This window comes from Aotus nancymaae, unplaced genomic scaffold (assembly GCF_030222135.1).
Source record: "Aotus nancymaae isolate 86718 unplaced genomic scaffold, 86718_ANA_hifiasm-v0.15.2.pri h1tg000002l, whole genome shotgun sequence".
NCBI classification, from domain to species: domain Eukaryota; kingdom Metazoa; phylum Chordata; class Mammalia; order Primates; family Aotidae; genus Aotus; species Aotus nancymaae.
In genome coordinates this window covers 59022234-59034486 of record NW_026988413.1, presented here as the reverse complement: position 1 = coordinate 59034486, position 12253 = coordinate 59022234, and the positions used below count along the sequence as shown (strand labels likewise).

General features: G+C 37.1%; 1 protein-coding gene across 2 annotated transcripts in view; it reads left to right on the top strand.

Annotated features, from left to right (window-relative positions):
* Nucleotides 1–12253, top strand: part of SEMA3C (semaphorin 3C) — a 178204-nt gene that overhangs the window by 125949 nt on the left and 40002 nt on the right. For both annotated transcript variants that reach the window (XM_064375020.1, XM_064375022.1), the window contains one exon: nucleotides 1381–1603. In XM_064375020.1, coding sequence (XP_064231090.1) covers nucleotides 1381–1603 — 223 coding nt within the window. The remainder of the gene's footprint in view (nucleotides 1–1380; nucleotides 1604–12253) is intronic.

Genomic DNA, 12253 nt, shown 5'->3' with positions numbered 1-12253 from the left:
GTTTATTATCTTTTATCCAGCTTTGTTATAAGTCTGATGGCAAAACAATAACAAAATAGACCCAGTTACAATCAGCACAAGCTTGTGTTCTAGAGGGAGAAACAGGCAAAAAAGATGCAAGCAACTAATATATAATATACTGTTAGGTGAATAAGGGCTGTGAAGAAAAATAGCAGGCTAAGGAGACAAAAAATAGAGATTGAGAGGGAGGGCTACTTTTATATGTCATCACTTTCAAGAAGCATCTTTTGAGAACCGAATGAGGTAACAGAAAAGGGCATGGGGTGTTCTGGAGAGGAGAATGCCAGACAGGGAACAGCAGGTGCCAAGATCATGGAGGGGAAGTATGCTTGAGGCTCAGGAGCAGCAAGACCTACAGTGGGAGGGGCAAGCTCAGGCCAGATCGTGCAGAGGCTTGTAGGGCATTCTAAGCTGTTGGGATTTTATTCTAAGGATAATGAATGGGATCTTTGATAGAGGGGAATTATCAGATTTAATTTACCACATCCAATCTAAACTCTCTTCTTCTTCTTTCTTTTCTTCTTCTCTTCTTCCCCTCCTTCTTCTTCCTTTCCTCCTCTTCCTCCTCCTCCTTTTTCTCTTTTAAAATGGAGATGGGCTCTCACTCTGTTGCCCAGGCTAGAACGCAGTGGTATAATTACAGTTCACAGCAGCCTTAAATTCCTGGACTCAAGCAATCCTACTGCCTCAATTTGCCAAGGAGTTGAGATCACAGGCACACACAACCACACCTAGCTAAGTTTAAACTTTTTTTTTCCAGAGATGGAATTTTGCTATGTTGCCCAGGCTGGTCTTGAACTCCTGGCTTCAAGTCATCTTCTCATCTCACCCTTCCAAGGTGCTGGGATTACAAACGTGAGACACCACACCCAGCCCCTAAGCTCCAATTTCTGAGTTCTCTGTTTTGGGAGGGCAGATCACATGAAATAAAATTTTTACATGTCAGAGTGTGACTTAATTTAATGATAATATAATTTATTTTAACAAGTAGCAGCATTAGGTTATGTCCACAAGTTTTTGTTTTCTAACTATATGGTGTCTGGCACAAAATTAGAGGTAGAAAAGTGATGAGTGAGAAGGGTGAAGCGTTATCTCATATACAAGATGGCATCAGCTCTTCTCTGAAAACAGAATAACATACAAACACTTAGCCTAATTCAAAGTATCAAGTTATAGGCACTGTATTAACCTTCTACAAATAGTATAACATAGTCATGCTATTTTTTTTCTCCTCCATGGTAGAAGATATACTTAAAGCAACTGAAGCGTCTAAGTGATTTGAAAAGTACAGAGCTTTTGATTATTACTAGAATAAGACAACTATGTTATTAAGTTGGTTCTTTAAAACTTTCTTTCTAGTGTCCAGGAGGAGCATTTACACACAATATACGAAGCACCAGGGAGTTCCCAGATGATGTTGTCAGTTTTATTCGGAACCATCCTCTCATGTACAATTCCATCTACCCAATCCACAAAAGGCCTTTGATTGTTCGTATCGGCACAGACTACAAGTATACAAAGATAGCTGTGGATCGAGTGCACGCTGCAGATGGGAGATACCATGTCCTGTTTCTCGGAACAGGTAAATACTTGAGCCCAAGATACGCTTTAATATGTAGCAAAATAATGTGCTAAATATAGGTAGTAGGTAAGGGCCATGATATTGAAACTAGAAAAACTCCAATAATTACTTCTGTTTAGCCCTTAGTGAGATATTTAATTTCTTTTTGCCTCAATTTCCACATCTGTAAAAAGAAGCTAATGAAGTAAATTATAGAGTTATTCTGAGGAATATATATATGTATATGCATTATATAATATATTTGCCATATATATTATATACATGTTAAATATGTATTATAAAATATATGTAGGTAGGGCTATGTGATTTTCTTGGCAATTCGTCATTACAAGATATTTGCATAATTTCTCTGCTGCACTTACCATCCAAACTGGAAATGAACCAGCTTTGTGAAAAACTTCTACTTGCCTTGGGAAAAAAAAAAAAAAAAAAGCAACGATTCAGTACTAGAATTGCATCGAGATATAACCAAAGCTGGTTTAGCTCTTATTTAATAAGCCATGTAGGTAAGTGTTCCTTTCAACGGAAACAGACTCTGACTTCTTAATACATGAAGCCATTTCCTAAGGACAGTGATAATCACAGATAACATGTCTGATGTAACATTTGGAAGTGAATTTGACTCAAATATAGACAGGTTTTTTGAAAATATTGATGGCACTCTTTTTTATTTTTTGAGACGGAGTTTTGCTCTTGTTACCCAGGCTGGAGTGCAATGGCGCGATCTTGGCTCACCGCAACCTCCGCCTCCTGGGTTCAGGCAATTCTCCTGCCTCAGCCTCCTGAGTAGCTGGGATTACAGGCACGCGCCACCATGCCCAGCTAATTTTTTGTATTTTTAGTAGAGACAGGGTTTCACCATGTTGACCAGGATGGTCTCGATCTCTTGACCTCGTGATCCACTCACCTCAGCCTCCCAAAGTGCTGGGATTACAGGCGTGAGCCACCGCGCCCGGCGATGGCACTCTTTTCTATAAACAAGCATATTTTCATTCAACTTCTATCAAAGTAAATGTATAAAATGTGTAGATGGCACTCTTTTAGTACATCTACACATTTTATATATTTACTTTGATAGAATTTGAATGAAAATATGCTTATTTATAGACTCACATGATATGGAATAACTAGCATTGTATGTTGTGGAGCAGTGGTTCTCAAAGTGTGGTCCCTGGACCGGCAATATTATTGAGAACTTGTTAGATATACAAATTCTGAGGTGCTGGCCCCAAAATTCCGGGAATGAAACTCACTCATCTCTGTTTTCCCAAGCCCTCTAAGTAATTCTGATGCACATTAAAGTTTAGGAACCACTACTCATGGGAAAGACACCCTGGCTTGTCGGTTGGGCAGTAATTTAAAATATATTTCAAACATCCCTAACTACCTTATAGGCACTGATGAAATCTCTTCATTTACAAGAACACTCTTAACAATACGTCTTGTTGTAGTCTTAGAACTATCTTATGACATTAGGTAGTTGCTGTATTAGATTAGGAAATAGACATAAAACACATCTGTAAAAGTCATTATAAAATATGGCAGTGGTGGAATATGGGTTCTGGATTAAGGAATAAATTGCACTCGTACTTAAATCAATTTAAGATGTGGATACTTTTTCTTGGCTAAATAAAATTTCCAAAGTGTGCTAAGATAAGGTTTTTATTTTATCCTTTTTGATTCTTAAAGCCCCAGATCTGAATGTTTCGTTCTCATATAATTTCAGCTGGTACTGGTCTGAGACTGAGAATCTTCTAAAATGTACTACTAGATTTGTTATCCCTTTTTGGCATCCGAGTTTGGCATCCTTTCCCACAGTTGGACGTATCTGAGTTTTCACTAGTCCTCTCTTTGCTTGCCTGACATCTCAAGAATAATCCTTCCTTCCCAGAACAACTGTTCCTCACTCTGCTCTCAATTTGTATCTCATCTACCATCTCCAGGACCTTTGTTGTCAATTATATTCTTACTCACTTGATTCTTCCCTATCATCCTCCACTGAATCATCGACTTAGAAGACTTGCCAGGTTATGAAACTAGATATCCGTCTTCCCTCACTGCCACCTCTGCTGTATTGCAGATTTTCCCAAAGTCTTGCATGGTCTCATGATAAGAAAAATAGTCTATTAACCACTGAAATACCTCTCTCTCCTACTTGCATCATTTGGCATTGTAGAATTTCACTTTACCAATTGTTTCAGTCATGTGTCAGATAATTATCCTCTCCTTCTGGTAGTTCCCTCTTAGCTGGTTTCCTCCTGCCCATGAGTGTGGGTATTCCTGAGGTTCTGTCTGTAGTCCCCTTTTAAAAAATATTCCTTGTCCATCTCATTCATTCACTTGGCTTCTATTATCCATTCTGTGCAAACAAATCCCGAATGTATATTGTTATTCCTTACCATTTCCTATGCTCAGTGTTTTCATGTACAACTTACTGTTAGATAACACACATTGTATAACCCATTAACATTTCAGACATCATGCTTCAAACTCAATTTATTCTCTTTGAAAACTTTCCCCCCAGCAGTTAATCCAATCTCCCATATTTGTATTCATTACTGCACATTCCTCTCAAAGTTCTATCTCTCCTTGCTATTTAATTTCTCTTTAGGCATATCACAGTGCCTGATAAGCTCAGTAAATATTTGTCAAGATAAATTGAAAATCATAACTATGTCCATTGTTACTCATGTAATAATATAAATTCATAAACGTGACTGTAAAAGCCAATCTTCATTTGCATATAAGCTTTGTTCTCTACAGATACAGCCTTCATGTAAGAGACTACAAAGTACTGCTTTTAGCCTTAGCTCAGAACATTCAACTTGGAGTTTGTGTTTGAAAAACAGTTTTGTTTTTCCTGAGGCTGTGTGGTAATTTGGAATATTACCTCTCCATAATGTCTCATATTACCCAGAAAAAAATGACTTTTGTTTTTTCTTGTGAAGCCTGCCTTAAAGGTGGACTTTGATGCCACAATCAAGTTGACTTTTTTTTCTATGAAAATCTACATGAAATATGTCTATTTTTCTACATAAAATATGTAGATTTCATAGATGGAATGTTAAGCCTTTATGAACTATTCAGCAGTGTTTATTCATAGAAGACAGTAAGAGGCATACTTTTGCACAAATTCTTTGGCTTTTCTTACCACATAAGTTTCTGGCACCATTTCATCGAATTTTTATTTTGGTATTTAAACACTTGTGTCATTTTCAAAAACAATATTTAGGCATATGTTTTTAATTGCAGTGGAAGCTGCACTAATGATTGCTTACAAAGCCACAGGAGTCTCTTGAGGATTCCATCCTAATAGGAAAGTGTGTGCTGTGACAATACCCCTGCCAACAGCATCTTACTGAAGAGATGGTTACACGCTTAGCCACTGGACCTCACTGTCATAACTGCATTATAATTTGTAAGCAATGATTTCAATTTACCTGCAACTCTAACAACCAGTATATTGGTATAAAATATTTACTGCCCAAGTATTTCTTGGTTTGCTGGTGAAATTTCCACTAAAGAGAGTTCTCTCTCCCTGTTTGTTACTAAAAGAGACAAAATAGCCTTTTTTGAAACAGCTTTTGGGGGAGAATCGCAGGTCATTGTCCCAGGACTTCCTAGCATTATGTATCTGTCTTGAGAAGGATATAACATTTCTTGGGTGTTTCCAGGTCTCCTAGTGTCAAACAGCCTTTCAGCTGTTAGAGACAGATGATGATGCTCCAGTTATTGACAAAATGAAGAAAGTGTCTCTTTTGGCTTTTCTTCCGTATCATCATGGAAAATTCAGGGGAACTCAATGAAGACATTGTTTGTCAAAGAAGTTGCTATAGGGATAACTTATGTGACAGTTCATTGGAATGCAAATAGGATTTCATGTAATGATATTCACTTTGAATATTATGAATGATTTTGTAGCTCACAAAATCTCCATGGTAGTTGTGTGGGCTCCATGCCTGGTAACTGATAAAATTAGTCAATACCATTATTGTGTACAACTCTGGCTGAATTTGAGATACTGACCTTCTTCTACTCTCCTCTCACTGCCTCAGATTATTTTTTGTGTTGCCAGATATCAAGCAAAATTAATTAATGAAAAAAGAAAAGAAAAAAGGGAGGGAGGAAGAGAAAGAGGGAAGAAGGAAGGAAGGAAAAGTGAGCTTTGTCTTCTGACCTTTTATTTCTTACGGTTTTCATTATTGCTATCTAGTCTATGGGTTGGCAAACTATTAATATAACCTATGGCCCAAATCTAGCCTACTGTGTTCTGTATGGTACATACATTGAGAATGTTGTTTGGCATTTTTAAATGGTTGACAAAATAAAAAGACTATCTGATGAGCAGTGAAGATTGTATGATTTTTAGATTTCAATGTCCATAAAGTTTTATTAAAATGTAGTCACACCCATTCGGTTACATATTGTCTGTTGCTGCTTTTGTTTTACAGAAGCAGAATTGATTAGTTGCCACAGAGACCTTTTAGCCAGCCAAGCCACAAATATATATATTTTAACCTTTTACAGAAAAAGTTTGCTTGTCTCTGTTTTGGTTGATAATTGTAAATTTTAAAATAAATTAATATTTCTTCAATAAGCTATTTTCTAATATGTAGATATAATACAGTAATTCATAATGTTGCCCAAAATTAATATTTCTTCTTTTATCTTGAGTAAAAAAATGCTGCTATTTTGTTAAAATTTAAACTGGAAACTGTTGATTTAATTATTTTCCCACTCATTCCTGATACTACTGTCTATAAAAAAAAATCACAAGTGGAAAAAATATATTTTAAAATCAGTACTCTGTTTTATTCTGTAGTATTAGGGCTACAGGTATTTCTGTGTTCTTTATCTCTCTCTTTTTTTTTAATCTTGAGGAAGGGCTATAAAACAGCAGGCAAGGGTTCTCATAGGATTAACATTCCTATTTTAACTCTGCCACCTACTGCTTACATCTAGGCCGTTTATTCAAATCAGACTGTGTTACACAGTCAAGAGCTTTTTGACGGTTTTCCTTTTGCTTCTGGAGTTATGAAAATATTTAAGTGTCTGGGTCAGGTTCAGACACATTCTGTAAAATTTATATTTTTAGCACTATATGTGAATCAGACATGTGGTTTTTGATGAACGAGTGAGTGTTTTTATGAATGAGTATTAGAGGTTTAGGATGATTTAATGCTATTATGATTTTTTAATGTAAGGTCCGTACATGTGGTGTTCTGCTAACATTCTTATATAGTGTATACTGTTTCATGCTTCTTATTAGCTTCCGTTTAACTGGAGGAGTCGTAAGTTGGAACACTGGTTCCAGGAAGTCCTCTGAAAGTGTGAAATTTTGAAGTGTGTGCCACATATGTCAATAAAGCTTTAAAATGCTTGCCTTGTAGCATTAGAGGATAACTGCCTTTATAGTAACTAACCAGTTCTGGCAGTTGCATCTCTTGGAATGGCACACTTAATGAACTGCAGAGCCAGGAATTTTGATTTTTAAAGAACTCCTTAAAATACCCCATGTAAAATTTGATAGCTAGAGCAGTGCATGTGAGTTTGGAGACGATGACTGTCAGCTGGAAGGGGTACATGAATGTCACTCTGAGGATGATGTCTAGACTTATCCTTTGCTTTGGCGTAAGGAAAAAAATCCCTTTGTAAGTTACTGATTTTTAATAACATTGTGGGTCACTGCTTTCCAAAGCAGAATGTGGAAACTTCTGAGAGTTTACCTTAGATTCTACAGGGATTTTCACAGCAGGAAATACTAATGGAACAGAGTGGAATGATGGCTGAATCGATGGGAGATAGATGATAAGTCACGGTGGCATGACTGTTTGATCATGTAGAAGAGTAGCAAAGAGGGATATGTGAAGAGAGAGGGAAAGAAAGGAACACAGCCCTGAGTGAATGCTAAGCTAGAGGCAAATGTTGTAATTTAAAGTTTACTTTAAAAAGAGAATTTATTTAAAATAAAAATATGGCTAATTGCTGAAAAAAATTTATTGCAAAAAGCAGAATTATTTTTCTTTAAGTTACTCTTCAGACACCTATTATTTTAAGGACAATGTAAAATCTCATGTAATGATTGTATAAAGAATACATGCGTATAATGTTTTATATATAATATATGTTTATATATATATATATAACAATTGTTTCTAGTCTGCTTGAATCACCCATTTATTATTTAGTATTCTGACTTAGGCAAATAAGTATATATTTTCAGATTTCTAAAATACTTTATTGCTATTATAATTATGCTAATTAAATTTATCTACAGTGTTTATATTTTTCCAGGAATGCTAAATAAAGCATCTCATTCAACCCTTATAAATATCATATGAAGAATTATAAGAATGTAGGTGCCATGGAGGGCAGGGATATTGGTGTAATTGATGTATTGCTGTATCCTTAGTACCTAGACTAGTGCATCACTCCACTCAATAGACATTATTTGAATGAATGAGTTGCATTTATTATTTGTCATTGTTTTCAGGCGGAATCACAGATAAGTTAAGATCATAGAGATAGTAGTTAACATATAATACAACCAGAATATAAACCTATGCTGTCTGATTTCTTATATTGAACATGTATTCTCTTCACATTTTTACCTCTTTTATCATAACTGCTTTATTTTTCCTTAAGTGAAGTTCATTTCATTTATATTTTCTCATTTTACTGTGAATTAAATGTTTCATCTACATATATCAAGATGATACCCCGGATGTGCTGACATTCAACATTAGCCTTGGCATTCCTTTGTTTGAGTGATATCACTCATTTTAACCCATCCATATGTTGCTACAAAGTCTTACATGTGAACAAGATTCATCTTACAAGGTGACAGAGAAGACTTGGACGAACTGCACCTTGGAACAGACTGAGTTTTTTATGTGTGAATTAACTTATGTGTTCGAATTTAACCTGTGAATTTGATATGTTTATGTCAGTTACATTATGCCTAGGAAGAAAGGAGATAAAAATTGGGGGAGAGAGAGGAAGATGTGAAAAGAGAGGAGAACTTTGCCTTCATTTTTGATGTATCACTAAATTTTTGTCCATTTAAAATTTGTTTTAAAATGGGTCTCATATCTATATTCAAAATGTCTTACATGCTCACCAAAACACACATCAAACTCTTTGGCATGGTTTTGTTTCCTTGATTAAAATGGATTCTACATAGCTGATAGATATATTTGGAGAGTTTAGAATATCATGCAAGGACCTAGTGACTCTCAGCAGGATGACAGAGGGCAATGATTCTCTCTGCACCACTGGCTCATTTACTGCTTAATCCCTGATGTTTCTCTAGATGACTTGAAGACAATTACAGTCAGACCTCATCCCCGGGTGTTGCCCCTGTTTAACCCTCTAGTGATACGAATGTAAGAAAAATGTTCTAGCCTAAAGACATTAAATGATGAAGTCCTTTGTCTGTGTGTTAGGAATAAACAGCCACACTAAGTTTTTGTGCTTGATGTGCTGCCAAGTTTCCCTGAGGCAGACTTGGCAGGCTTTGTCCCAAAGAGAAGAATTCACAGCCTACTGCTTAGCCAGGCCAGGCCATCCCTGTGTGAGTATCCATAGGAAGGCTAGAGCTGCCAGTTGTGGTGGCGGTTTTTGCAGAAAGCCAGCTTTTAAAATTTTTTATTGAACTTGGAAAAGTTCAGATTCTAGAAAATAGAAGGAAATGTTTCATTTTATAATGTGAAATGTAGTATAGATTGGAATGAAAAGATCTGAAAATGGAGTTTCCAAGGAAGTCTGTGATATTAGAGTTGCATGTGTTACACTGAGTTACATCCTTATTTTTCTCTTCCACTAATGGGGCAGGCAGAATAATGCCTCTGTCCCAAAAGATCTCTATGTCCTAATCTCTGGAACTGTGGACATGTTATCTTAATTACAAAAAGGAACTTGCAGATGTTTAATGTCATAGATGGGGAGATTTTCCTGAATGGTTTGCGTGTGCACAGTCTAATCACATGAGTCCTTAAAAGCAGAGCTTCCCTGGCCATTGTCAGAGATACGATAGTGGAAGAAGTGTCAGAGAAATGTGACTTTGCCAGCTTTGGAGATGGAGGAATAAAACCATATGCCAAGGAATGCAGGTGACCTCTAGAAGCTGGAAAATGCAAGAAAGTATATTCATTCTCCCTAAAGTATCCAGAAAGGAACCCTCTCAAAACCTTTTTTTAGTGCAGGGATACCTGGGATGGCGTTGTAGTTTACAGAACTCTCAGATAATAAATTTATGTTTTTTGTTTTTTGAGACAGGGTCTCGCTCTGTGGCCCAGGCCAGAGTGCAGTGGTGTAATCTCAGCTCACTGCATTCTCCGCACTCCAGGCTCAGGTGATCCTCCCACCTTAGCCTCCCGAGTAGCTGGTACTACATTCACACACCATCATGCCCGGCTATTTTTAGTAGAGACGGGGTTTCTCCACGTTGCCCAGGCTGATCTTGTACTCCTGGGCTCAAGCCATCTGCCTACCTTGGCTCCCAAAGTGCTGGGATTACAAACATGAGCCACCGCACCCGGCCTTTAATGTGTGTTCTTAAGACATTAAATTGGTAATAATTTGTTCATGACAGCAATAGAAAATTAATACAACTAGCTTTTGAGTTATAGCTTAATCTATGCTTCTTTTAATAATTTTAAAAATAAAGATTAATCAATTCTGAAGTTTTAAAACTCTGGAAATGTCCTTACTGATGTATGCAAAAAGATAACATGTTATTTTCTAGAGCTCTTTCTCAACCGGTACAGAATAACACAGGAATATATCACAAAGATGTCATTTATTCAGTCATTAGAATGTATTGAGCTTACTGCATGCCAGGACTTATGATATATAAAGAAAAAAGAGCAAAATCGCTTTCCTTTAAGAATCTCTTAACCCAATTTAATTTAATCCAATTCGATAAATATTTATTTCACATGGGAGTGGCTGCCTAAAACGTATTTCAGATAGTTTCCTATTGCTGTATAACAAATTACCACAAAATTTGTGGCTTAAGACTACATATGCTTATTATCTTACAGCTCCTAAGGATGATCGCTTAGCTAGCCTCTCTGATCAGGGTCTCATAAGGTTGTAAGCAAAATGTAGCCGTGCTGCATTCTTTTTGGAAGTTTAAGGTCCTCTTCCAAACACACCTGGTTTTTGGCAGAATTCAGTTCCTTGCTTTTGCAGAAGTAAGGTCCTTAGCTCCTCTAGGCCACCCACAGGGTTTTGCACATAGATTTCCTCATTGGCTCTTTAAAATGCGGTTGTTTGCTTCTTCAGGGCTAATAGAGTCTCTCACTTCAATATGCTGAGATGGGGTCTCACATAAGCATAATCATACCAACATTTTTATATTTTTCCTTTTTTTTTTAATTGCACTTTAGGTTCTGGGGTACATGTGCAGATCATGCAGGACTGTTGCATAGGTACACACACGGCAATGTGGTTTGCTGCCTCCATCCCCCCGTCACCTACATCTGGTATTTCTCCCCATGTTATCCCTCCCTGACGTCCCCACCTCCCCTCTGTCCCTCCCCTGGCCACCCCAACAGACCCCAGTGTGTGATGTTCCCCTCCCTGTGTCCATGTGTTCTCGTTGTTCATCACCTGCCTACGAGTGAGAACATGCATTGTTTGATTTTCTGTTCTTGTGTCAGTTTGCTGAGAATTATGCTTTCCAAATTCATCCATGTCCCTACAGATGATACAAACTCACCATTTTCTATGGCTGCATAGTATTCCATGGTGTATATATGCCACATTTTCCTTGTTCAGTCTGTCGTCAATGGGCATTTGGGTTGGTTCCAGGTCTTTGCTATTGTAAACAGTGCTGCTATGAACATGCATGTGCATGTGTCTGTATAATAGAATGATTTATAATCCTTTGCCTATATACTCAGTAATGCGATTGGTGGGTCAAATGGAATTGCTATTTCTAGGCCACACTATCTTCCACAATGGTTGAAATAATTTACACTCCCACCAACAGTGTAAAAGTGTTCCTATTTCTCCACATCCTCTCCAGCATCTGTTGTCTCCAGATTTTTTAATAATCGCCATTCTAACTGGTGTGAGGTGGTATCTCAATGTGGTTTTGATTTGCATTTCTCTAATAATCAGTGATAATGAGCATTTTTTCATATGTTTGTTGGCCTCATATATGTCTTCTTTTGAAAAGTGTCTATTCACATCCTTTGCTCACTTTTGGATGAATTTGTTTGTTTTTTCTTGTAGCTCTGTTTTAGTTCTTTGTAGATTCTGGATACTAGCCCTTTGTCAGACGGGTAGATTGCAAATTTTTTTTCCCATTCTGTTGGTTGCCAGTTCACTCTAATGACTGTTTCTTTTGCTGTGCAGAAGAAGCTCTGGAGTTTAATTAGATCCCATTTGTCTACTTTGGCTTTTGTTGCCAATGCTTTTGGTGTTTTAGCCATGAAGTCCTTGCCTATGCCTATGTCCTGAATGGTTTTGCCTAGGTTTTCTTCTAGGGTTTTTATGGTGTTAGGTCTTATGCTGAAATCTTTAATCCATCTGGAGTTAATTTTAGTGTAACGTGTCAGGTAGGGATCCAATTTCTGCTTTCTGCACACTGCTAGCCAGTTTTCCCAACACCATTTATTAAGCAAGGAATCATTTCCCCAT